The sequence below is a fragment of the Cebus imitator genome, unplaced genomic scaffold (genome assembly GCF_001604975.1).
Source record: "Cebus imitator isolate Cc_AM_T3 unplaced genomic scaffold, Cebus_imitator-1.0 Scaffold26, whole genome shotgun sequence".
NCBI classification, from domain to species: Eukaryota; Metazoa; Chordata; class Mammalia; order Primates; family Cebidae; genus Cebus; species Cebus imitator.
In genome coordinates this window covers 8574364-8601916 of record NW_016107341.1, presented here as the reverse complement: position 1 = coordinate 8601916, position 27553 = coordinate 8574364, and the positions used below count along the sequence as shown (strand labels likewise).

Sequence of the window (27553 nt, the reverse complement as noted above, 5' to 3'; positions counted from 1 at the left end):
GGGGAAATAGGGGACGGAGGGTGGGGGGTGGGAAGCTGGGGAGAGATAGCAAGGGGAGAGATGCCAGATGTAGGTGATGGGGAGGAAGGCAGCAAATCACACTGCCATGTGTGTTCCTATGCAACAATTTTGCATGTTCTTCACATGTACCCCAAAACCTAAAATGCAATAAAATAAATAAATGGGAAAAAAAAACTAGTATAAAAATGAAGTTAGTGGAAAGCAAGAGTGAAGGTGGCAAAGATGGATTCAGCATTGAAATTAAATAGCAGGATGATGGCATAAAAATAGACAATGACAAATACAACACTATTCTGAAATAATCTTCACATTCTCTTGATATAAGGGAACCTGGAAACAGCACTTTAAAATCTAACTCTAGAAATAATGATGAGAGAAAAAAACCCTCAAGGCATTTTCATATTGAAAATCTGTTGCCACATCTTGCGGAATATCATAGGTATGTTAAAATTACTGTACATTCTATTAAATCTAAAGAAAATGCCTCTGATTTCAGTAGCCAGTTTAATGGAAGCAAATCAGTGAACATGGTTATTGCAAAACATTTTTACCCAAATGTAATTAAAAACCCTTACTAGTTTGCATATTAAACAAATGATTAATGTTTTCCCAAACAGGCAGAATCAAAAGCTTCCTAGAAAATCTGGGTGAAACTGCAATGCTGCTGCATGAAGGCACAGTCACAGCCAGCACGCGAGAATGCGGAGGCATTAAGTCTCCTGCTTTGACAAAACTGCGTGGTTCCTGAAAATGTGGTCTTTTGGTGTGCTGATGGCAGAATTCCAAACGTAATATGAACATACTCTGCTCTCATTCAGCACACACAAGTGATCCTTGGCTATAATTTTCTACAAGGTTCTATAATCGAGAAACAGGTGGATTTAAAACCAGAGATGTAGTTAATGGAGTGTAGATTACTCAGAGGGCTATGGCTAGAGTTAAACAGCAGCTTATGAAAATGTTATTTGGGGCCCACCTTGAACCTTTGAAGCAAAAGGATGGTTCTTGATGTAATTTACCCCAGGGCCTGGTACCTGTGGTGTGCTCTAAAAAGAAGCATCTATATCTAAAAAGATGTGCCTGCTGAGAAGGGCTGTTGGTAGCCGTGGTGAGCATGCATGAGGCTGTACCATGAAAGCAGGAGAGACAGCAACGAGGCATTTGCCGAGCACTGCAGGGACAGAAGAGACACGTACAGGGGAACATACATAGTACACAGTGAGATGATCCAAGAACAGAGTGCACACATTAAAGACAGTAATATTTAAAGAAGTTTTGGAAGTTCCTGGGATGGGATGTTGGAAGAACCAACTTAGAGAGAGCAAGAGAGAGTGTGTTATAAAAAGCTCTGTCTTCCCCACTTTCATTTAGATGTATTCTAATCAGAGACATTCTGAGGCCTTGTATATTAAGCACAGTAGCTTTTGTGGAGAAATAAAAATATGTATTAATTGTGCAGCCCTCATAGAAATTACATATGTGGGAGTAGATGCTACCATGCAAGGCCCTGGAATATAAGGGGGAGAGCAAAGAAGCAAGAATAACATTCTGGGAAACTCCCTCTCACACATGGAGGTGGTTTGATATGGAGAAAGTGATGGGCTAGAGAAACTGAAAGTAAACAAGGAAAGGCTTCCATTTAGGAAGCAAAGGAGAATAAAGACTCATTATTTTTCAGGTCTACTATGCATACCAAGTAGTGTTTTAGTCAATGTTGGATTTCTTGCATAATATAGCAAAAGACTTAGAATCTAAAAATAGTTAAATAAATGTTTGCTATAGATAACAGGAATGGAGGGGAAAGGAAAGAAGGCAGGAAAGGTAGGTAGGAAGGCAGGCAGGCAGCAAGCAGGGAAGCAGATGAACAGGAGTGAGTTAACCCATCAATATCTCATTTATGTATAAAGCGGGAATTGTTGTGAAGGTTGTAAGAGATAATGCATGTAAAGTGCTAACTGCCGTGTCTAATATACTGAAGGTGCTCAAGAAATGCTAAATATCATTATCATAATTACTGTTATCTTTAGCATCATCATCCTTGGCTCCACCATCATTATTCCTTGGAGCATTTCTAAAAAGGGTATTTGAGAAAAGCTTCACTTTGCTGGGACCTACGAATGCATCTTTCTTGATAATCCTCCTACTCATGCTTTAACCCACTTCTATTTAGCTTTTACTCCGTGACACTCCAAGGATTCACGCCTGTCAAATTTACTAATAACATCTTTGTTGCGAAATCCGGTGAACAATTTTTAGTTCATGCCTTACCTCACTTCACTGCAGCATGTCTCATTACCGATGAATTCTTACTTTGGGAAGCCCTTTCGCTGTCTGGCTTTTGTGTCAGCTCCCGTGCTTGTATTCCCCTTATGCCTGTAGCCCTTTTAAAGGGTCGTTCTGAGTTTCTCATTCTGGCCCCAAACCATGGGGGTTTTCTCCAGGAACCAAGAGCAAGTAAGATTCAAAAGTGTTCACTAAATTTAGCTCGTTTTCAAGAGAATAGAAAAAAGGTATTGTTCAAAAGAACAATATTAGTCTGCAGGCCTGATTTTAGAAAAAAAAGTATTCTACATATTAATGACCCACATCAAGTATATAGCTTGTTTTGTTAAATCCTAGGTCAAATACATTAAAAAAAATAAAATAATAAGAATCTGATTTTTTTTAGAAGAAATACATGCAAAAAATGTATTTGTTAAGCAGGATAGTCATCCTGGATGGTACTTGAAATTTTCAAATTCCCATACCATCATTCAGTTTTAAGAAATGCTTGATGAGGAGCTAGAGGCTAGCATGTGTGTTTTATTCTAAGAATATTAATACCATTACTATCAACCCCCAGGAATGATTTTATAAATTCGATAATACTAGCATAGTGCATATTATAACTATGCTTCTATAATCAGTTTTCCCCATATTATTTCATAATACTACTTGAAAAATTATCTAATATGACATATAAAAAATAACTATAATTAACCTGGGGAAAATACAAGTAATTTATCGGCAAAAAAACTCACACACAAAAAATGTTTTTTCCATGTCCTCAGTGTTAATCCAATAAATTCAGTGAATCTAGGCTTCACATGCACACACATATGGCACTAGTGAGCTAACCCAATTTGTACTGACATGAGCAGGTGTCTGTAGGTAGGTCATTCAAAGTCATCACAAACCAGGGCAGGGTTCCCAGCATATGAAACTTAAATTATAGACACTGGTATTATAGGATAGCAATGGGCACATATTGACTATGTATAGATGGAGGACTTTTGGCATGTTCCTTACTACAGAGCGTGAGGTTTGCCTTGCACAGTATGGTTTATCAAGCCATGTGCTATTAACATTTGCATTTCATTATGAGAAATCCTTAGGCTATTCTCTGGAGAAGCTGCTGTTTCAGACATTTTAGGTGTCCCATATGGCATAGATAAGGATGTAATTATTAAAAGATGTAGATTATCACAGAAAGATATCTCTTTAAATTATCTTGCCGCACACTAGAAAATCTGAGGTTTCTTCCAGACCACCAGGACCTGAGAAATAGTTTCTTTTCTGAAAGAGAAATGAAATACCTCTATGAAGAAGGCTCTAAATGGGAGGCAGAAAATGAAAGAAAAATGTATTTCATTCCATGGCCATGATTTCTCTGCTTAACTTTCCGGGTTAAAATATTAGCTAGCTCCATCACCATCCAGTCAAATCTTCAAACCAAACACCTTCCTCCTTCGGAGTAACTCTTACTTTAGGTTCTCATCTCCTAGTGGCCTACTGCCATCATGACTCTGTTCCAACTTAGTCTAGGCACTTCAGCCATAAAACTAGACACTAAAATACAGTGTGGGATAGGTGAATGTTCAGCACAAGTCATCTCAAAGGGGCTGTCTTTCCTGTATGACACACTTCTAAATATTATCCTGACCTCTTTCATGGCCAATTCTAATCTGGCTTCAACTACTTGCTTCTAACATGCTCCTTGCTAATCAAAGCCTGCATCACAGTGAAATGGAATTTGTTAAGCCCCTATGCCCTTGATTCGCATGAAATTGTTTTCCTGACTGCTTTCTTACCCCTTGAAACAACTCCAGCATCCTACCTTATTGAGCCCGTTTTCCGTTCCACTATTTGCTCAGCCCCTGCTTTGTGCTCCTTTTCCACTCAGCCTAACATGGAGCACAGTGAACTGTAGTCACTGATTTTATTTCTCCAGAGGAAGACAGATTCTGTGTCCCATTCAACTTCATACTGGAAGTGCCTCACTTGGGCACAGGTGTGAACACAAGCTGGGAATACAGGAGGTATTTTTAAATCAGTGATTGGGTCCATTCAAATTTGCCCCAAAAGAGAAAAAAGTGTATGTGAGAAGTTGTGTGTTTGTGTGCTTGCATGCACCTAGCTAATTTAAGCATGTTATTTGGAATATATCAGACATAAATTGTTTTATAAATAACGAAAATAGGTGGTGGCTACAAAAACAGGTGTTAGAGAAAGCTCTTCACTCGCCTTTTGTGCTTTAAAATGACAATTTTAAATGGTGCTGCTGTAGGGAAACCTAGCTGGGAAATAAACCATGAAAAGGACTAGGCAGGAAAATAGCTGGTACTTACTGAGGGCATATTATGTGGTCGGCATGGTTCTAAGTGTTCCACAGGTATTAACTCATTTAACAGACAAGATAATCCTACACTGTAGACAAGATCACAGCATACGTGTGGGCGATTGGGCTGCTTGTTCAAAGGCACTCAGTGGAGAGTGGGATGGGGCCGAAATCCAGCCCTCACGCACTGCATCCTCTTCTGTGACCTTGCCTGGGACTCCTTCTTCACATAAAGATGCCTTTAGATACTAAAATTAATGGGCAGCTGTCCAGATGATATACTTTTCCCAAATTCAAACAGAAGCACAGAATAAGCAAGTGGCATTCCTAGAAGTAGGCTCTATAATTATTCCTTATACAGATGAGAACTGAGGTACAAAGAAGTCAAGAAATCTGCCTAAGATTATACAGCTAGTAAGGGACAGCGAAGAGATGCAAACCCAGGCTCCCGGCTCAGAGTCTGCACACTTACTGTGATATGCTGGTTCTCTGTCACATTTGGAGTGCTTTGCCCATGCTAGTTTACATTCGTTGAATTTTACATGTATTAACTAACTTAATCCTCACAATAACCTTAAGGAATCAGCCACTAAGGATAAACAGCTATGCCTCCGCCCTTGTAATCCGAAGAGATGCCCCTTTGTGGGTATGGCTGTCTCTGGTGGAAACAGAGCCAAGGAGATACTTCACTGATCAGAACTAATTGGCTAATTGATATGCTTCAGACATTTTGCCAAGAAAAAGAGAGTTTAATTAAAACAAAACAAAAAAAACTATCAGTAGTAATGGGAGTTAAACTAGTGGGAGCTGAGAAATATAAGTCAGAACTGAAATTAATAGAGATCTAGAAAGCTCCAACAATATATTTATATGGTATTATTGGCAGAGTGATATACTAGAAAAACAGACAAGAAAGAGTTGAATTTGCAAATATAAAATGCAATTTAGTATAAGATAAAAGCAACACCTCATATTAGAAAGGAAAAGTGTTGAGATAGCCAAGTTGATATTTGAAAAAAAAAGTTGAATTCTTATATATGTGTGAAATGACTTATGCACTAGGTTGTTTGCTATAATAATATTTTTAATAGCAGAATATTAGGATAAACCTAAATAGACAAAGAAAGTATGCAAAAATCCTACAAGGAAAACTAAGTAGCTATTTAAAAATAAAATAAAAAACAAGAAAGCTCTATACAAATTGACACAGGATATCTTTCTTTTGCTTTTTTATGCAAAAAAAAAAAAAATCTCTAGAAGACTATACGAGAAACCAATAAATCTAGATATTTCTAAAGAAGGGAACCGGGTAGCAGAGGGACAGAAGTCGAGGGAAAACTTTTCACTGCTTATCATTTTGGGCCATGTACCACATTACATATTCAAACAACCTAGAAAAACAAAACAAACTCTGGTTTGACTTTTACCTAGTGCAACTGTGGGCTAGTTTATTAAATTTGCAGGGACTAATTTTCTTATCTGTAAAATGATGATTGTAATTCCTGCCTTACATAGTTTTCTGAGGTTTAAGTAAGATAATATATGGAAAGATTCTACTACATAACCTGACACATAGTAGAGAAATAATGGTTCTCTTGTCTATCACTTTCCTTTCTCTGGGGACACAAACTCCAGTGGTTACTAACTAGTCCAGGCAGATAATATAAATGCATGACATACGTTGGCTATAGGAGATTCAGGAGTGGTGGGGCATGTGATAACTTAAGGCATTCAAATTACTCTATGTGTATACATCAAACATAAATTATAAATATGCCTATATATTACATATGTATACAAAGTCTTATGGCTGTCATTCTTGCTTTTACACAGGGATTGGCATGTTATAAAATTATTTCACAATGTCTGTTTCAAGGCACTGAAAAGTCATTTCAACTATATTGTACTATTAGAATAAAATATTATTTTTTCCAAATCAGTCTCTTAAATTATAATTTTCTCTACGTTATTTAATATTATTGGCTTTGCTTTTTCATAGAAAAAAACATGTCCATGGAAATATATAGCTACTTGTTGCTAGACCACAATTGGGAGGTTAAAAGCAAAGGACGCCTCTAACATCTTGGCTATTGTTCTTTGTGACGGTCTTGATGGATAGGGTGCTGCTGCTTGCAGCTAATAAATTTGATTGAGGTAGGAGCCTAGCAGAGGTGACACAAGTGCAGCCAAGTCAGAAGGTTAATAATAGCAAAATCACACATGAGTGGGCAGGATAATGGTCAACAGTTACTAGAGGAATTTCAGGGACCATGTTCAGATCTAAGGAGGCAATGATTCAACAATATTCCTTGCCTAAACAACCCTCCTGTTTCAAATAAGTCAGCGTTAAATAAACAATAAACTAGTGATCAAATTAACATTTATTGTCAATTATTTGGGGAACTTCATATGCTCAGAAAACAAGTTTAAATACAGTTTATGATATATATCCATTTGAAATCTTACACAAATATGTATACTCTCTGTAAACTAAGCACACCATTGATTAATTTCCATATAAAACTAAAGTAAAACTTACATAGGCTAACATAACTACTATTCATGAAATACCCTAGAACTACAATCATTAGAGGTCTGGAGCAAATGTGAAGTAAAGCACTGCATCATATGATTTTTATTTACTTATTCTGTGTGGACAGCTTCCTCAACTCTAGAGAGCAGGAAGAGTCACAAAATGAGACAAGGTCCTTGGTTTTGTGCCATATGAAATAACCTCCACTTAACATCTTGTTCCTTTAGTCAAGAAGAATTGAAGAACATGTGCTACACACTGTACATGAAGTCACCTAAGTGAAAAGCTATCCTACGTCCATACTAATGAGACAGTATTGCTTTTCTCTCTTTGGAATTAGCCCAGGTAAAAGAAAGACTGGTCATGCCACAGACAAATTGAAAGACTTCTCTTTATGAAATAGTTAATTTTGTTTCTCCCAATTATCTTTTTAGAGACATACTATCTTGAATAGTAGCGCAGGTCTGGAGCCTACTATTTTGGCTCCTATGTGGGAAAAACTGCATTACATTAACTTTACCTCTGGGATGAGATTCCTAATGTTCCAATTTAGAATCCTGAGAATACTGCATCTCAGCCCACTCTCAGATACTCCTGATTTTTGTTCCCCTCATCCTTCCTGGGATGGGATAATAAAAAGAAAGGAAATTTTCTCTTTATTTTTTGTGCGCATGTTCTTCTTTTGTTCTTCTTTTGTGTCTACCCAGTGCCCAGCATGGTGCTTTTAAAACAAGGAATGGTCAATAAATCTCATGCAAAAGGTAAAATGTGGCTTTGCTAAATGCCATAGACACATGCAGTCTTTCTCCTTGTGTTCCCTAAGCCTGCTGTGGAAACCAGCCCCTGCATTTTCTTTGAAAATCTCCCATCATGCATCTGTCTCATTACCAAGTTGTAAAACCACCTTAAAGATCATTTCTCATTGTTCACACTCAAGTCTTTAGCACAGTGCCTAGCATGACACAGGTGGAAAAATAACTGTTGACCCAAACAGAACTGAACTTACAGATATTGTCACTGTCTTTGTAAATCATATTCTACATTTTGTAACTTTTGCTCTGACTACTGTGGAATTTGCCATTTATATCTAGACCACCCATAAACAGTGGAAACTATATTTAGCCAGCACTGTTTAACATAAAAATGAAAATAACAGGAAATTGGGACATAAGCGATATTGACAAATTGGTTGGAACATTTTAATATGCAACAATGCATTGTTTCTCCTTTATTTAGTGGTGGGGGTTATGGATGACTGACTGTAGAAAGATGTTTAAAAGATCCTATATTTTTTTACTGTGTTTTTAAATTTATTTTTAAAATATTTTTTAAATATATTTTTTATTGTACTTTAGGTTCTGGGGTTCATGTGCAGATCATGCAGGATTGTTGCATAGTTACATGCATGGCAATGTGGTTTGCTACCTCCATCACCCCATTACCTATATCTGGCATTTCTCCCCATGTTATCCCTCCCCAACCTCCCTACCCCCTGCTGCCCCTCCCCTAGTCCCCCCAACAGACCCCAGTGTGTGATGCTCCCCTTCCTGTGTTCATGTGTTCATTGTTCAACATATAATTTACCATTTTTGGTCATCGTTTTCTTTTGATGCAATATAATCAATGCTGTAGATCATTTTTGGGCATGCAATGATCAAAAAACAATATAAATTTTCCACTTTTAGGATGTTACACAGTACACATGGGCTTATAAAGTAATATGGGCCAGTCACTAAAATTATTGCTTCCACAGAAAATAGAGACATAGAGACATGATAATTTGTTAATGCTATGTGATTAAATTTTGAAACGAAAAGAAAATTCCAATCTATTGGCTGAGCACAATAGGTCTGTTATATAGATATCAGGTGACTAAAACATAAAGTTGTCTTTACAATGAGATAAAATACTTTACAATAAGGTTACCTTTACTGTCAAGCGCAGGATATGTGAAATTAACATAAAATGTACGTTAACATGCCTTTGAGGTAAGTCATTAGCAGCAGGAGTAAATTTTAGTGATGGACCAAAATGACTTCACAAGTCCACACAGATCTTGTTCTTGCCTAAGAATGAAACATTTATATTGTTTTATGTATGATTCTCATGGCCAAGTTAAGCTAGAGTGCCAATTATATTGTAAGAAGTGACTATTTTTTTAAAAAGGTGAATTATGCTGATCAATTCTATTCCATTAAGAAGACCATACATAGGATGATACCATCTGTTGATCTTTTATAAAAGGAAATATGTCATGCTGTTTCAGTGCTGCTATCAAAGACAATTAAAATGGAGTGAGAAACGAGAAGAAAAGACTGATCTGAATGGAGCTATATTTTCTTAGATTTAATTTTCAAGGTCTTCTTTCCTAGAATAATTAACTGATCAAAATTTTCTTTCCCTGTAAAACAAGGATAGCACAGGCTGTTGTGGAGATTAAAGGAGACAATGTATGTAATATTCTCAGCACGCACAAATTACTCAATACATGATAACTATTAATATTAAATACAATAACGTAAAACTAGTGATGAAGTAGAGATCAATAATGTATTGAATCAACTCTGGGGGTTTTATGATTAGATATACTTCTATGTATATTTCAAAGTTTTTTTTTTTTTCCCATACTGGAGCCTAAAGAAAAACTGTGAAAAGTGAAATGATACATTTTACTTAATAATAGTAGGAGGGGCTAGGCTTGTGCTGTAATCCCAGCATTTTGGGAGGATGAGGTTGGTGGACCAATGAGGTCAGAAGTTTGAGACCAGCCTGGCCAGCATAGTGAAACCCAGTCTCTATTAAAAATACAAAAATTAGCCAGGCATGGTGGCGTGCACCTGTAATCCCAGCTACTCGGGAGACTGAGGCAGGAGAATCTCTTGAACCCAGGAGATGGAGGTTGCAGTGAGCCGAGATTGCACCACTGCACTCCAGCCTGGCCAACAGAGTGAGACTCCATCTCAAAAACTGTGTGTGTGTGTGTGTGTGTGTATATATATATATACACACACACACATAGTTTTTGAGATGGAGTATGTGTATGTGTATGTGTGTGTGTGTGCGTGTGTGTGTGTGTGTGTATACATATATAGTTTTTATACACACACACACACACGCACACACACACATACACACACAGAGAGAGAGAAAGAGAGTGAGAGTGAGTAAGGGAATTATAGAACTAGTTCACACAACCAATAAATGGCAAAACCAGGATCTGAACCCAAGCAGTGTGGCTCCAGAGCCTGTGTTCTTACAGACTCTCTTAGTTTCCTCTCTGTAGTCACATGACTGAGGACTCTCTGGATGTTATCAAGTGTTTACGTTAACTAGGTTTGAAGATGATCATCTCTTATCCTTTTAAATGTTGCATCACCATTTTTTTGCTGCTACTATGAATTTGCCCTCATGGAAAACTTTATTTTTCCAATTTGTATCAATGTCTTAAAACTGCTATCTCATATTTTGTTTAAAAAATTCAGTCATTTCTTTGCTGGATTTGTCTGTGAATTTATATACATATGCCATACACAAAAGGAAAACCTCCTTTGAATAGAAGGCAACAACTTTCAAGATGAGGCAAATGTAGACAAATACTATATAACCCAGAAGCACCTGTAATATTTACTAAATCAAAAATTTACAATCTATTTCCCACAAGGCTGCAAAGGAGCCAACGAACATCTTTTTTAATAATAAGAAAAAAATTAAAGGATTGCACATTGCCCTTGAAGAAAGCTAAGCATTTAATAAGTTGAAGACACTTTTTACCATTCTTTAGGGAATACTGTATTTCTAAGAAAGGCAGGTAACATGTGCTCTGAATGATACTAGCAAATGGTAACTACAATATCATTCCTCTTAATGCCATGTATAAACTCAGTGGAATGTTGGGAGAGCACTCAAGCATTGCTCTAAGCATGAATTCCCAAGGTGCACAATAATGCTAAGTACATCATCCTAAACATATGCTGTTGTTTGTGTTTTCAGTTTCTGCTTATGACAGCGATAGTGGTACTGATGCTCGGCGTCATCTAGGAGAGGAAGCTGGTGAGCCTTATAAATCCCAGGGACTCCTGATGGTTGTCTAGCCCTGAGCTCTGCTGAATGCCTAGTGGCAAGGTAGTATGGAGAAAGGTCACCAGCTGAGGAATCACAAGGGAAGGATTCTAATTGCAGTTCTACCAGCAATTAGTTTGGGGGAAATCAGTATACCTCTGTAAGCCTTGATCTCTTAAATGTGAATATTAATTTTTACTATTTCAGAAAGTGCTCGTTAAGATAACAATTGATATCTATGAAAATGCTTTAGAAAAATAAAATGTTTCATGAACAATAAATACCTACAAAAGCAACTGAAGCACAAGATCACAGAGCCTGTAATAGAAACTCAAGTGTCTCTGGATTGCTACCATTTGATTCCATCACTTAGCTATTTCTCAACTAACCTGTAGGCTTCTTGGCTGGGGCCCAGGACTACATTTTCTATAGCTTAAGACCATCATATGAAGGATAATACATTTAATCTACAGATTTTCTTTTTGATGGCACACAAGTGTCTGCCTCGGTTCTCCTACAACTTTGTAACATTTCTGCCTTCTATCTTCACTATGCTCATCTATTTTTATACTTACATATGACTATACTTGCTTCAATCTCAGCTTTAGTCATAAAAATCTACTCTTCTCTCCCATCCATAACCTTCCTCCAAGTAAATCCACACATAAAATAAGTTTCTTTCTCTCCGGTATGACATACTCTTCAATCCTTTAAAACTCAGTGCAAACATCCATCTTCTAAATGAAGTCCTTCCTAATTGATCCAGGTGCACTGACCATGCTCACTTTTTCACCATGCCCAATGTTGTACAAGACACAGACACGCTGACACACATACACACATATTCATTCATTCCCTTATGCAGTTATACCTGGATGCAGTGGTTTCCTTTTGGAGATCTAAACACAACATCTCTTCAACCTTCCTCATTCCAAATAAACTCACTGGTAGAAAGCTCTAAGTCAGAAACAGACCAAATAAAAAAGCCCAAAAGTGGAAGGGAAGAAGAGAGGGAAGAAGGAGAGTGAGGACAAATCTTCACTAAGTTCTCTGGTCGATGTATATAAAAGGCGAACTAGCCATGAAACTGCGACAACCTCCCCTAACTCAATGCTTTGGTTTTTCGTTACCATCTGAGCCCCTGTCATCACCAGGGAGCAGTCTCTGGCATATATTAGGTTACGCACCTGGTATCCCCACAATAACAATGATAACAGTGTGTTTTAGGTTTTATAGTTTACAAAGGCTTTCTCAGATACTATCCCATAGGCTGATATGACTGTAAGATTAAACCAACGGGAATGTTATCTTATTTGAGAAAAAAATGATCACATATTTCTCTTTATTTATATACAAGTTGGGTTTCGTGTCTACAAATTGCGTAAAGGGAACTGTTGGCTTTACAGAAGCAGGCATCTGGTAAACTACAAGTTGTGTACAGACAGTGAAAAAGGAATCTGTATGATTGTGCATCAGCTTAGAAGATCAGATTTTCATTTGGCTATGCTCCCAAGAAAACCCACCAGCTGGATTTCAGACTGGATAGAAGGGGTAATTTCAAAATCATGCTGCACGAAGGGCTAATATGACACAACTCCAGGTATTAGGATTATAATGAAATTAAATATAATGGTGATTGAGGACTGCCAAGCCCCACTGATGAACAAAGCATAAGGCAGCACCTGTTAAAAATTCAGAGATCTATATATTTTAAATAAACCTCAAGCTTCAAATTCTATGAATCCAGATTCTTTGTACAAAATAAATTAAGTTTCCAGTAGAATCTGAATGGCAAATGGACAAATGAGACCAGGAGATTGTCAACCCACACACACACTAATGAAGACATAATCTTTTACCTGTAGAAGTTAATGAAAATTTCCCACATAAACGTGACAAACAAATACAACAGATTTGTTTTCCTAGAAAACATAGCTGTTATATAATATTAAAATAATCATAAAGTTAATTTTAAATATTAACTTAAAACATGCTCACACAAACATAGGGAACTCAATTCAAAGGTAAACACTGACGTTTTTGCTAAAAACTCACTTAGGCTATTGGAAAGCTATTATTTTTTTTGTAAAATAAAAAAAAAAGCTGGGAAGTCTACATCATAGTACTTCAAGTTTTATGTTGTTCAGCTATCTCTTTCTTGGGTCATAATTTTATCAGGAATTCTCTCAGTACTTGGGGTTCAAATCCACATTCTATCAATATACCAAGTTGGCATTTGGACCTTTTTGAACTCCAGCCCTTAGAAAGATCCATGAGAGTTACTATCTGAATCTTGTGTGTATGCTTTTTAAATGGCAACAACACAGTTTTAGTAATGAGAGTGGAATAAAAGAAACAATAGCAACAGCTAGCATTATTTCCAAGAAAAAAATAAAATTAAATGGAATGATACATAAGTCATGTAGCATCTTGAATATAAACACATAAACCCTCGATTGATGCTGAATATGGAAAGCAAGGCGAAAGAAAAGCTGGATAGTACACTATTGTGAGCAGTGAAAGGGGACATTCTTTTAGGTAAAGGCAGTTTTAAGAGAACACATTTTATGAAATATAAGAAAGATTTTCCTCCATGAAGGACTTCATAGAGACACATATAGAATAAAGATTAAAAGAACACAGGTATGAATAATAGTTTAGTAATAGAAAGAACTTGAAAGGAAAGGCTATATAATAAATGCAGACCTGGCTAGAGTAGGAGTGGAAGATGGAGTAAACTAAAATTACCTAGAAATAATAACATCATAGAAATAAAGCTTAATAGAGCAATGAGAAATGGGTATAGCATTTAAATGTATTCATAATAGCAGAGAGAATTAATCAGAGTTGACAAGAAAGAAAGAGTCATCAGCATCTACGTGGGAAGTAAAGCCACAGGATTGAGAACAATAGCATAGGGACAAGGGGTGAGGAGAAAAGAGAAGGTCACCAAATGAAGCAATCTAGTTGACGTTGAACATTTGGGAGTGATTCCAAATCCAACCCATCTTTAAAATTCTGCTCAAATTCCACCTCTTATACCAAGCCTTCTCTGAACATTCCTGGGTTCACAGTTGTGGTTCCTCTCACTCTTGTTTGGTGGGTGATGATTCCTCACACCATTGCTAAACTCTCCTCCTTATTTTTGAAGAGCTTAGTATACTATCTTCCCCGCTGTACTGCTGTTGAAAACTAGGTTCAGAAGTTGTATTCATTTGCATTTTTCATGGCAAATAGTTTAATTCTACAAGCAGAGTGGGTATCCAACAAGTGTTTGTCATATGGACAACCAGATCAGCTTACTTTGTTTGCACATAAATTGCTTTAAAATGAGTAAAATCACTTACGGTATCATGTAAGAACTAAGTACTAGAATTGGAAGGAAAAGGCCACTTTTTCTGGTAGCTTTGAACCACTAGCATGGGGGTGGAATAAATCAGCCTCAAAGGAAAAGTTTAGGTTAGTTAAACCAATGTGAAGGCAAAGAAGGAATACAAATCAGAATATGGTGAAAAGATAATGTGGGAGAGATTAAAATATATCTTAATGAAAACAAATATTGGGAAATCAGTAAAAATTGTCAAGGCTTAATTTTATTGGTCAAATATGGAAAATAATATAATCTCCAAGAATTACAACTTAATAGTAAGTTGTTCAAGGACAAATACAATCAATACAATTTCACATTGATTTTGCATGGGTGATTTGAAGTAGTACCTTGGGAATTGTTGTTCTAAGTCTATTTGGGCTCTTTACATAGTTTTGGTATCAAAATACCAAATAATGTTTGCTCTTTTTTGTCTGAAGGCAACATTTTTATGCTCAAGGAGTTCCAACAAAGAGCACATAAAATCCCAAGATGTTGGAAAGATAATTCCTGGTAGATATGGGTCTGTAATGGTAACATGGATAGCTGTGTGAGTGGCATCACTGAATAAATATTATTCCAGACACTTTGAGATGCTTCGTGGTTAGGTCACAATTATGCACTGAATCATATCATAAGTGCTCATTTTTTACCCTCACTAGTAAAAAAAATCCTTTTTAAAAAAATCATCATCAGCCTTGAAAAGCACTTTTTTATGATGCATAGGACTTAGGAAACCTTAAAATTACATGTAGTGAGAGAGAAATCAGATTGTCTCACTTCAGCAACTGAAATTAAACCCCTCTTCTTTTTTCCAACTAAAAGACATAGTTAATGTTCAATTACTTGGCTTTGGGTTGATGATCTGGATCTGTTTCTCCCATTTCTGGGAGAACTTGTCTATAATATTCGGATCAGTGCATCACCTTTCTGTTTTGCTTTCTGCATTGTTGAGCAAACCTAACCACTGAGGGACACTTAATGCCATGCCTGGCAGTGTGATTGACAGAGACTCACTCACATTTAGTGCTTACAGAGATTGTTCCAATATTATGTGGACTATAGTGAGCATTTATTTTTTAAAATTGTGAAGGCAAAGAAATCAACAGAAGTTAATTCTTTTTAAAAATGTTGTAAGAACACAAAATATGATACTTATTTTAAAATATCTTTCAGAGAGCTAAATTTACCTTGTAAGTTTCAGAGTTTTATTAGTCTGCTCTCATGCTGCTAATAAAGACATACAGGAGACTGGGTAATTTACAAAGGAAGGAGGTTTAATTGATTCACAGTTCCACACGGCTGGAGAGGCCTCACAATCATGGTAGAAGATGAAGGGAAAGCAAAGGGGTATCTTACATGGCAGCAGGGAAGAGAGCTTGTGCAGGGGAGCTCCCATTTATAAAACTATCAGATCTTCTGAGATCTTATTCACTAGCAGGAGAACAGTATGGGGGAAACCGTCCCTGTGATTCTATTATCTCCACCTGGCTGCACCTTTGACACATGGGGATTATTACAATTCAAGGTGAGATTTGGGTGGGGTCACAGCCAAACCATATCAAGAATGTAAATTATATGACATTTAATATAATTATAAAATTGTATTGATCAGTCTATTTACTGATATGATGTCCTAGGGAAAGCAATAAGAATATTTGAAAAAAAATCCCTTCTATATATTTTACATACAAAGTCTTAAAGGAAAAATATTTTGTTTCCCTTAACATGTTTTTAGGCCTTAATGTCTCTAGTTTAAGCATCTTGTGGTATTAAATGGTGGATACAACATTGATATCCATTTTAAACTCCAATGACTTGGATCCAAGCCTCATTCGCTATTTTACATTTATTAGATCAGGCCCTTAAATCCTTTGGACTATAACATAATTATCTGAAAAATGGGAGTTCAAAATCTCTATCTATGTCACAGAGTAGATTCAACAGAGAGATATATGTGAGAATATTTTCAAGTTTTAAAGTACTGTTACCACTGGTACCAAAGGTCACATTTAGACATCTGGCTCCAAACAACATGGTGTAGACCCAATTTTCTCATTTTCTCCTTTCCAAATACAACTAAATACGCTAGACACAATTCAACAGACATTCACAAAATACCCTGAAAGGTGGAAAGAAGGCGTCAGGAATTAGGAAATGACACCACAGCAAGTGTGTAGGACTTTCTTTTCTCTCCCATATATCTCAGACAGTGTATCAGGAAGACCTTCAGCCTGGAATGGACAACAGGCATATCAACAAACCAGAAAAACAAGCCAACAAAAGAGAAAAGCCTGCTTTTTCTGGACAAAAGGCAAGGAAACGAGGAGAGCAGCCTTTTTCCTGACTCAAATCTAGAACCTGTTAGTGGTGACATCAGTAGATCCCAGAAAGGGTAACACATCTTGCATCAGTAGTGGCAGCTGGATACACCTGCAGTGGTGACATCAGTGAATCTCGTATGGGTGACCTATCCTCTTCCCCATACCTGTCTATATCATGTAGGCAGAGATAAAAGGCCAGAGAAAACACTTTCCATCCCAGAGATCTAACATCTAACATCCTTACTAGCAATAACAGGTGACCAACAGAAGTGCTTTCCATAACTTGCAAGTGGCACTAGCAAGAATGTATCAGGAGCTCCCAAGTCAGGAGAACTAAGCAGACCAAAATAGCATGGAAGAGCTCTGCAAAGTAAACTGCATTTGGAACTACAGCCTGTGAAATAGGCCAGAATCTACATACCAAACCAAAACAGGAACATTCTTGGCTAAAATAATAGATTTTACTTTAAATGTCCATTTAAAAAGGGTCTGTATAAAGAATGTCCAGGATAAACATAAGCCATGAACCAGGAAAAACAAATTGGATGAGAAAAGACAATAAACTAATTCTGATAACCAAGAAAAATAAAATGTCAAATTTATCTGACAAGGATTTTAAAGCAGCCATCATAAAATTGCTTTAACAAGCAATTGTGAATTCTCTTGAAACAAAAAAAAAAATCTCAGTAAAGATATGGAAGTTATGAAAAAGCACTAAATAGAAATTATAGGATGGAAAAATAAAATAATAGGAATTAGTAGCTTTCTGGGTGGGTCCGTAACAGAGTGGATATAATAGGACAAAACAATGAAATTAAGGACAGATTAACAAAGGTTATTCAAAAAATTCAAAAACTTGAAATTGTTTCTAATTCATCAACTTGGAAGAAATGGACCAATTCCTATAAAACTACAAACTACCAAAACTAATGAAATGAAGTGCATAACCTGAACAATCCCATAACCGTTAAAGCAATTGAATTCATAATTAAAATCTTCTTGAAAAAAATCTCTAGGACAGTTGTTTCACTGGAGTTTTGCCAAACATTTGAAAAAAGAGTTGACACCAATTTTACACAATCTTTCCCAGAAAATAGAAGAGTAGGGAATGCTTACCAACTCATTTTATGTAGCCGGTATTACCCTGATACTGAAATCAGATAAAGACAGTACAAAAAAAATTATGGACCAGTATTTCTCATGAATAGAGACACAAAAATTCTCAATAAAATATTATCAAGTTAAACAAAACAGTATATTAAAAGAATTATTCACCATGTCCAAGTGGGACTTATCCCAGGTATGCAAGGTTGATTTAACATTTGAAAATCAATGTAATCTACCATGACAAGAGTTTAAATAAGAAATATCTTATGATTATATCAATGGAAAATAGTCTATGTAGGAATAACAAGAAATGTATTCCTACAAATAAATGAATTCAGCAAGGACATGAGATCTAAGACTAACACACGAAAATTAATCTCATGTATATATTCTAACAACAAACATGCAGAGACGGAAATTAAAAACACAATACCCCTTTACATTGCTTAAAAAAATGGAATGCTTAGGTATACACTAAACAAAATGTGCAATGTATTTTTGCTGAAAATTACAAAATGCTGATGAAGGAACTAAAAGAAGGTTGAAATAATTGGAAGGGTTTATCATGTTCATGGATTAGAATACTCAGTACAGTAAAGATACATATTATTGTCAACTTAATCTGGAGATTTAATGCAATTCCTATCAGAAATCCAACAAGATTTTTGTAGTCTTAGAAAAGCTTATTCTAAAATTTATATAAAAAAGGAAAAGACCTAAAATATCTAAAACAACTTTGGTGAGAGTAAAGTAGGAAATATCACTGTATTAGTCTGTTCCCACACTGATATAAAGAACTTCCTGATACTGGGTGATTCATAAAGAAAAGCAGTTTAATTGACTCACAGTTCTGCATGGCTCGGGAGGCCTCAGGAAACTTATAATCATGGCAGAAGGGGAATCAGGCACATCTTAAATGGCGACAGTTGAGAGAAAGAGTGTGTGAGAATGCAGGAAAAACTACCCTTTATAAAACCATCAGATCTTGTGAGAATTCACTCACTATCATGAGAACAGCATGGGAGAACTGCCCCCATAATTCAATCACTTCCCTCCCTTGACATGTGGGGATTACAGGTCCCATCCTCAACACATGGGGATTGCAACTCAAGATGAGATTTCAGTGGGCACATAGAACCAAACCATATCAATCACTCTATCCAAATATTAAGGTTTACTATGTAGCTGCAAAAATCAAGACAGTGTGGTACAAGTGAAAGGATAGGCCCATAGATGAACAGAAACCAACAGTTTATGACAGAGGTGCACACACAATTCTATGGAAGAAGGAAAACCTTTTCAACAAACGGTGCTCAAACAGTTGGACATCCAGAGGAGAAAAACAATTTGAGAGAGAGAGAACCTTAACCTAACTATTTTACCTTAAACAAAAAGTCACTCAAAATACATCACAGACTTAAACATAAAAAATAACACTATACAATATTTAGGATAAAATATGAAAAAAATATTTGGGACCTGGGGCTAGATTGAAGAGACCTCAGACTTGATACCAAAGTATGATTCATAAAAGGGAAAATGATAATCTGGATTCATCAAAGTTAAAAATATTTATCTGCAAAAGATCCTGTTAAGTGGATAGAAAGACGAATTACAGACTGGGAGAAAATGTTTGTAAACAACATATCTGGCAAAGGAACTTGTATACATAAAGAACTTCCAAAACTGAGTTTAAAAAGCAAACTAACTAGGCAAAAGACATGATCAGATTTGCACTGATTAGGATATACATATGACAAATAATCATATAAAAAGATGTCCAGTATCACTAGCAGTTAGGGAAATGCAAATTAAGACAAAAAAAATCAGTATCACTACATACATATCAGAATGGCTAAAATTTAAAAAATACTCGTGACCTCAAATGCTGGCAAGGATGCAGAGAAACTGGATCACAAACTGGATGCAGAGAAAAGGGAATGTGAAAGAGTATACTCACTCTAAAACAGTTTGGCAGTTTGTTCTAAAACTGAAATGCACTTAGTATATAATCCAGCAATTGCACTCTTGGGTAGTTAGAGAAGTGAAAAACCTATGTTAACACAAAAATGTGTATGCAAATGTTCACAGCAGCTTTATTCATTCACATTAGCCCCAAACTGCATACAACCCACAAGTCCTTCAATGGGTACCCTACAGGAGACTGTGGTATATCCATGTCAGAGTCTTCAGGCATAGTATACAACAACAAAAGTTGCAAATTATTGATATACACACTAGAATGTATTTCAACAGAATTATTCTGACTGGAAAAGTCAATCTTAAAAGTTTATACACTTTATGATTCCACTTATACAATATTTTTGAAAGAAAGTTATTGAAGTGAAGAACAGATCAGAAGCTGACAAGGTTTAGGGATTGGTCGGGGGAAGGAGATGAGCATGGCTATGAAGGAGTAGCATAAGGGAGCCCTGTGGTGAAGCAGTTCTGAATTTCAATTGTGCTCATACTTATGTATAACTACACATGTGATATCATCACATGGAAACACACACACACACACGCACACACACACACACACACACACAGGAGTACTTGTATGCCTGACAAAATATGACGTAAGCTCTGTAGATTGTACCACTATCAATTTTCTGGTTTTGATATGGTACAATATTTATGTAAGTTAACACTTGGGGAGGCTAATGAGGGTGTCTAACACCTTCCTGTAAATTCCTTAGTAACTTCCTGTGAATTTATAATTATTTCAAAATTGAAAAAGGTTTTAGAAAGTCACATTTGAAAAATTTTGAAATCATTCTGCTACTGTGCAAAACAAACACATTTGTTGATGTCAATATTATTTTAAAAGTTGTATGCATTGAGGAGTAATGACAAGATTTCAGTCATTGCTCTGTATGCAAGTAACTTGAGCAATTAAGAGCAATTAAGAAACAAAATTGGACAGAAATGTAATTCTTACATAGGCACTACTTTATAGCCACATGAAATATTAACAGGTAGAAGGGGGAAATATATAGATCATTAGTGCAGGAAGTGTATCCAAAATGCTTAATAACTTATATGGTCTGGACATCAACCAAACAATAACAGAATCTGGGACCAATGAGAACAGATGCCAGTCACAAACCAAAATTTGGTACTAGTGCACAATAGTGGAATATCCATCCTAAATGATTTATTTTGGATAAACTGTTCTATTTACTCCACAAAAGACTTGCATGCCTAAAATGTTGGTATTTGTGAGTACTTCCGACCCGAAAAGACTGGAAGGGGCACTGTATTATTGGATGAAGCATACCTCAACATGTTGCTAAAGCAAATCATGACTAATAACAGTCAATTACAAAAAAAATGCTTCTATTAGGATATTTGAAATTTCCTCATTTTTTACAAACACATATGAAATATCAGTACAAAAACAAAATCACATTCAAGTTAATTTATCACATTTCAAGATGGGTATTCAATATTTTCATATAAATAATTTTTACAATTTTGAAGTCTTAGTACTTGAATAGTTAATTCTGTTAGAATCTCTTTATCAATTCTTTCCTCAAGGAAACCTTCCTCAAAGGTGCTTTGCAAACATAATCTTAGCAGGTTTATCAGATTAGAAAGATAAACACTGAAAGGTAAAATTAATTTGGTCATACTTAATCTTCTTGAGAAATTAGGATCACTAATTATCAAAACAAATTTAATGAGAAAGGCCAAAGCTCCTATTTAAGGGAAGATAAACAATGTAATTTAGAAACAGAATCTGAAATATGAACATAAAATTATGCATCTTTTAATCTGTGTATCAGTTTTATAAAACTCATTTATGGAATGAATTGAAACTAATTAGTGTTTTCTACTATTTTAGAAAGGAAACTTCCTTCTGCAAAAACATCCTATTTAATAAGTATTATGAAGCATGGCATATGCTGCCTTTGTTCATGTACATTTTGGGTATTTTTTTTTTAAGAAAAGATAGATTAAGTAATTAGTTCAAGCATTAGTTATTTCCAGTTGAAATGCACTAGTCATGCAGGTAAATGGGTTAAGATTATGTAATGTTTTTTCCTGTAATAACATAAGAAAACTCACTTAAAATTCATACATATGGAATACAGAAACAAAGTCACCCAGTTCAGGCAGATGTACAGACAACTTAACAAGATGAAGGGGGAAGCCCCCCAGTGTATTACTATCAGGCTGGAATTAGCTAGATGGATAATTTTAGCCTACATGGATTTGTTCATTTCTGTTTAGCCAAGATATTCTATAGTAATTCAAAGCTGTTAAGGTAGGATAACTATTTTGAGTTTTTACCAGTTATCTTCTATAAGACTCAACTGCTGGTTCAGAGTACTACATGAAGGAAAGAAAATGAGCAGTTATTTAGAATTTATGGTGCTACAATCACTGTGCTTCTAAAATGTGAAAATAAATCTGCATGAAAGGTGTATAATTCCCATTTTATAGGTAAGAAAATCTAGGCTCCCAGAGATTCAGTACCATGCCCAAGAACCCACAGACTGAGGTTTGGAACAATTTTTCCTGACTCCAAATCTTAAACAATTTCTTTTTCTGTACATTATACTGTGATCCTACTGAGTTTAATAACATTTTGACTTTAAAAAAGAACGGTCCTACAAGGCTTAATTCACTTTTGATATGGATTCTAACCCAGCAATGATCACGGGATGTCAGCACAGAAATGCCTGTGATTGAAAATGTCTCAGGAGGATCCCATACTACTGCATCTGAGAGGACAGACAGGATGGTGCCTTATACATACTTTAAGCAATCTTGCATCCAATTTATTTTGTGGTTAACTGCTATTTCTGTGGTATTTTAAAAAAGACTATATTGGCTTGCTAAACAGCACTCCCCCAAAAACTAATATTAGAATCCAGTAGTAGGTGGAGACGTTTTTTTCTGCCATGTACACTGGTGCTAAAACTCCAAAAGTGTACAGAGCTGTGACAAATGCACAGAACATAATGGCTTCAGCATTTTCAACCCAACTGTGAGAGAAGGAAGTAGGTTTTTATGTTTAGTAGCAGTATTATCCTTTAGGTAAAAAGGCGAAATGATTGCTATAGTGTCAGTAGAATAAATGCTTCTTTAATATGTATCTGTACTGAGCCATCCATGTCCTCTTTTTCTCCTTAATACCAATGAGAAAACTTTTGTGATTTTTTTCCTCTAGACTAGTTTCCCCTCTCATCTCTCCTTCACTTGTCTTCCTCCTGTACTAATTGACCTAGGAATTAACTTCACTCATTTAAGCAAATGGATCTGAAGATGCAAACATTTCCGGATACATATCTACATACACATACATACCTCTATATATTCATACATAATAAACACATACATGACAATATCTTCAGTGATCAACATATAAATTATGATAACAATAAAGATTTTATGACAGTTGGCCCAGTAACATCCAAAATGTACAATTTAAAAATAACTGCACTAAAATTTCTGCTACCAGATAGGATGCAGTGAGCAGCTTATTAGCCATGAGAAAACAGAAAGTCTAGATAAAATGTAAAACAATAAGCAATTTTTTCACCAGAAACTACCTGAAGCAACATGTTGTAGAAGGTCTAAGATCCTCAAAAGGGAACCCTGGAGAGGTGAGGGAAGAATCTGAAGCTGCTTTTGTTTAGTCTGGGCTCTCACAACAGTATAGACTTGGCCTGGAAGAAGGCCGCTGATGGACACGAAAGAAATCAGAAGTGAGCACTCTTGAGGGACTGGGGTGACAGAGACGTGAGAGATCTCAAACAGTTAATCAGTTATCTCCTGACACTTGTCAATTCTGCGGCTGCAGGATCTAGAGGCAAAGAGCTAAGCTAAATCCCCTGAAAAGCATCTCAGATTTTTGGGAGTCTGGCAGCCCTAAGAAGAAAAATACTTAAAAATATTGGTGTTCAAGGCCTGCCAAAATTAGAGCCTACACGAATGTGGTAGGTTACGGTTTGCCCTGAGGACCAAATTCAGCCCACCCCTATTTGTGTGTGGCCCATGGGCTAAGAACAATTAACACATCTTTGAATAGTTGAGGAAAAATCAAATAATTATTTTGTTACGTCAAAGTATATAAAACTTGCCCTGGCCCAAGATGGCGGATGAGGTAATCTGACGTGTTGTGGCTGAGATTCTGGTGCTGAAGACTAACACAGGACACCGAGATCAAGAGTTGCGGGTGCGGCGACTGAAGGAGGAATATCAGTCCCTTATCTGGTACGTGGAAGAATGCTGACAACGATGGAGCCCAACAAGAAAGGGACTCGGTGGTTTGGAAAATGTTGGTATAGCTATAACCTCTGGACATGACAGTTTGACATTCCTATCACATATCCTACTACTTCCCCAGAAATTGCAGTCCCTGAGCTGGATGGAAAGACAGCAAAGATGTACAGAGGTGGCAAAATGTACCTGACAGATCATTTCAAGCCTTTGTGAGCCAGGAATGTGGCCAAATTTGGACTAGCTCATCTTGTGGCTCTGAGACTGGGTTCAGGGCTGGCGGTGGAAATCCCTGATCTGATTCAGAAGGGCGTCATCCAGCACAAAGAGAAATGCAACCAGTGAAGGACCAAGCCACTGATGCAGGGCAGAGGGATATTTGATAGGCTACAGTCCTGTTTTCCCATGTACCACACTTCACTCAGCTAACTGCTTCCCCTTACCCTCTACCTCTGGTTGTTACTGAGTAGCTGCAGGAGGCATTGCTGGGGTGGGGAGGGGAAGACCAAAACACCAAGCAGTATTGCTGTTCAGTTTCTAAGGCTGCACAGGGAAGGGAAAGACTGGGCTTTGGAAAATCAAGAGGCAATTTATATCCTTCCCCTAAAGTGGAAGCAACGTGTGATCCTATAGGCATAGGGGGTAACTGGGACATAATCTCTCCGGTAGTCTCTCATAGCGTCTCAGGAGACAACTCATCAATAAAAGCTGTTTCCTCTGGTTAAAAAAAAAGTATACAAAACTTAAAAAACTCATATTTTGATGTCCATACATAAATCCTTATCAGAATACACGCATGACCTTTATATATTGACATAAGCTGCTTTTGCATAATGAGTGGTTGCAAAGAAACTGGATGACCTGCAAAACCTAAAATCTTTATCGCCTGGCCCTTTACAAAAAATGTTTGCCAACCTGCACTAGGCTGCTAGTTGAAAACTCTGATGGCCAGGGCAAACTCAACCCAACCTCACGTTGGCTCAGTTCTGGTTTCGATTAGGGTAATTAGCTTTCACTCTATCTGCCTAGCAGAGAAGTGGTAAACCTTTGCTGGAAAAAGATATCAACCACTGGAGCCTCTACATTTTTAAATACACACTCTATACATATTCCTGCATTCCAAAAATTACTGTACTAACTTTTCTCTGAGCTGAAGTGTGACACATATGAAGAAACGTGACTTAATTGGCAAGTTCAGTAGCAATTCATTAACATCCAATGTTGTAAATAAGTTATCTATGTCATTTAAAGAAAAGTAAAATATAGGTAACAATATTACCTAAAAGCACTTTTCTTGGCAAGAAAACTTAAAATAGGTGTCCAGAGTAATAACATTCTAACAAACTAGATGTTAGTTTCCACTGTAAAATGGTCCAATAATATAGAGTCTATGAATTATTTATTTTGTAGTAAATGAAAACAAATAGCAATTGACCAGTTACAAATCATCCTGATCTATAAACTGAATGGTAGAGCTCATTTCTCAGTGACATGTGGTTTAGAAAACACCAGCATCATATTTTAGGCTCTACCATCCTGTGAAGCCTGATAAGCACAGATGTGAGAAAAATGAATAACACCAAAATATTATAATTATGCAATATGTTATGCCTGCATCTCTCCCAGGATTTTAAAATTTGACTTTAATAATGTTTTATAATAAAAAGAACAACTCAAAGGGGCAAGACAGCTGAGAAGTTCAATATGTCACAGAACTGCAAAATTGTTAAATTCACTTTAAGTAGCATATACTAAGGTTTTACATCTGTGACATAAGTAAATCATAACTCCTAGATATAACAGAACAGGTCATTTAATTTTCAGACTATCACTTTTTGTAACACATGTCTTATTGGTGTCAATCACATATAACCTAATCATGCTTAAAAGTTCAGGTCAGACAATAATTTTCTGGGATTCAACTGTGTACAATTGTACTGCTATACAGAAAGGATACAGATATGGCTATGAATACAAAATTAAATATAGATACATCAAAAGTGAGTATTTGTACATTTATGTATGTTCATATAAATTACAATCTCTAATTTTGAATTTAACTCAGTCCCTAGCCTGTGGACAGTTACCTTGTAACATAGGAATGCACAATGTCATGTGGATATTATCTGAGAAAGTCAGAATTATGCTTGAAAAGGAAGGACTTTTAGAATGAGAAATTTTTAAAAAGTTAACTTTTTAAAAACTTTGTTTAAAGTTCAGATATTCTCTGCTATTTTCTTCACCTTTAAGAGCTCCTCAATGACAGAAGCCTCTGAATTGAGCTCTAATAATTTAATCACATAAAGTCTGTGAATGTCATCAAATAATAAATCATCAGAGTATGCTATTGATCATTTTACCTAAACCATAAGTGCTCCTTTAGAATTAAACTCAATATTAAAAAAAATTGCAAATATCATCAGTAACAGACTTCACTCATATAGTTTACTAATCGAAAAACAAGGTTTACATTCATCTAGTCCTTAAAATTATTTTTGAAAAATTCTTCACACGCAGGAAAACAGTCTATTTTAAAGCAGGTCAATATTAGATGATTGAGAATTGGAAAATACTAAGGATATTCTAAGACATTTAGGCAACTGGTTATTTTATTCAAATGCTCGATTCAAGGAAAGTATGTCTTTACATTTCTGATTCCTTAATAACTGCTAGAATGCTATGCCTTTGAAAACAAAATCAAATATTATAGTGTCACAAACTGTTTCTGTTATGCATCATATCTGACTCCAATTAAAAGATCAGAGTCCTCCGAGCGACATATTACAAACAAAAATCCTTAGTAGGTAGTGGAAAGTCAGGCCAGGAGTCAGACAGAACCAACAGAGATGAGAGATGTGATATTCAGCACAGTCTCCTCAGAGAGAAAAAGCAAAACCACATGGCCCTGCTGAAATGCCGAGTTAATCCTCTCTCTTATCTGAGCACTAAATATTACATCCTTAAAATTATTCCAACTAGATTACTGCCTCTTCAGGTGAGACTCTCGTTTAAGAAACACAAACATTCTCAAAGCACATTGCTGAAACATCGTAAAAACTTAACCTACCATTTTCTTTGCACTCTTCTGGAGGTTTAGCCTTTTTCGCAAGTCGTGGATCCAGCCATGATGTTGTCTTTGTGTTATGGCTGAAAAGAAAAGAGATCACTCTGAACAGACACATACTGAAAGGAATCAAGTTTATTCCTTAAGAAAAAAAAAGCAGGGTTAGTCCAACAAAATTGCAATCGATACACTTAATTTGCTTACTGGTTCTAAGTAGCCCTGAAGGAGTGTAAGAGTAATTGTGCAAGGC

The 27553-nt window shown here is 36.2% G+C and overlaps 1 protein-coding gene and 1 pseudogene across 17 annotated transcripts in view; one reads left to right on the top strand and one right to left on the bottom strand.

The window, feature by feature from the left end:
- The window catches only part of MAGI2 (membrane associated guanylate kinase, WW and PDZ domain containing 2), a 1433352-nt gene that overhangs the window by 443328 nt on the left and 962471 nt on the right, over nt 1-27553 (bottom strand). For all 17 annotated transcript variants that reach the window (XM_037736560.1, XM_037736552.1, XM_037736554.1 and 14 more), the window contains one exon: nt 27307-27386. In XM_037736560.1, the coding sequence (XP_037592488.1) occupies nt 27307-27386 (80 nt within the window). The remainder of the gene's footprint in view (nt 1-27306; nt 27387-27553) is intronic.
- LOC108300277 lies at nt 24112-24631 on the top strand (annotated as a pseudogene).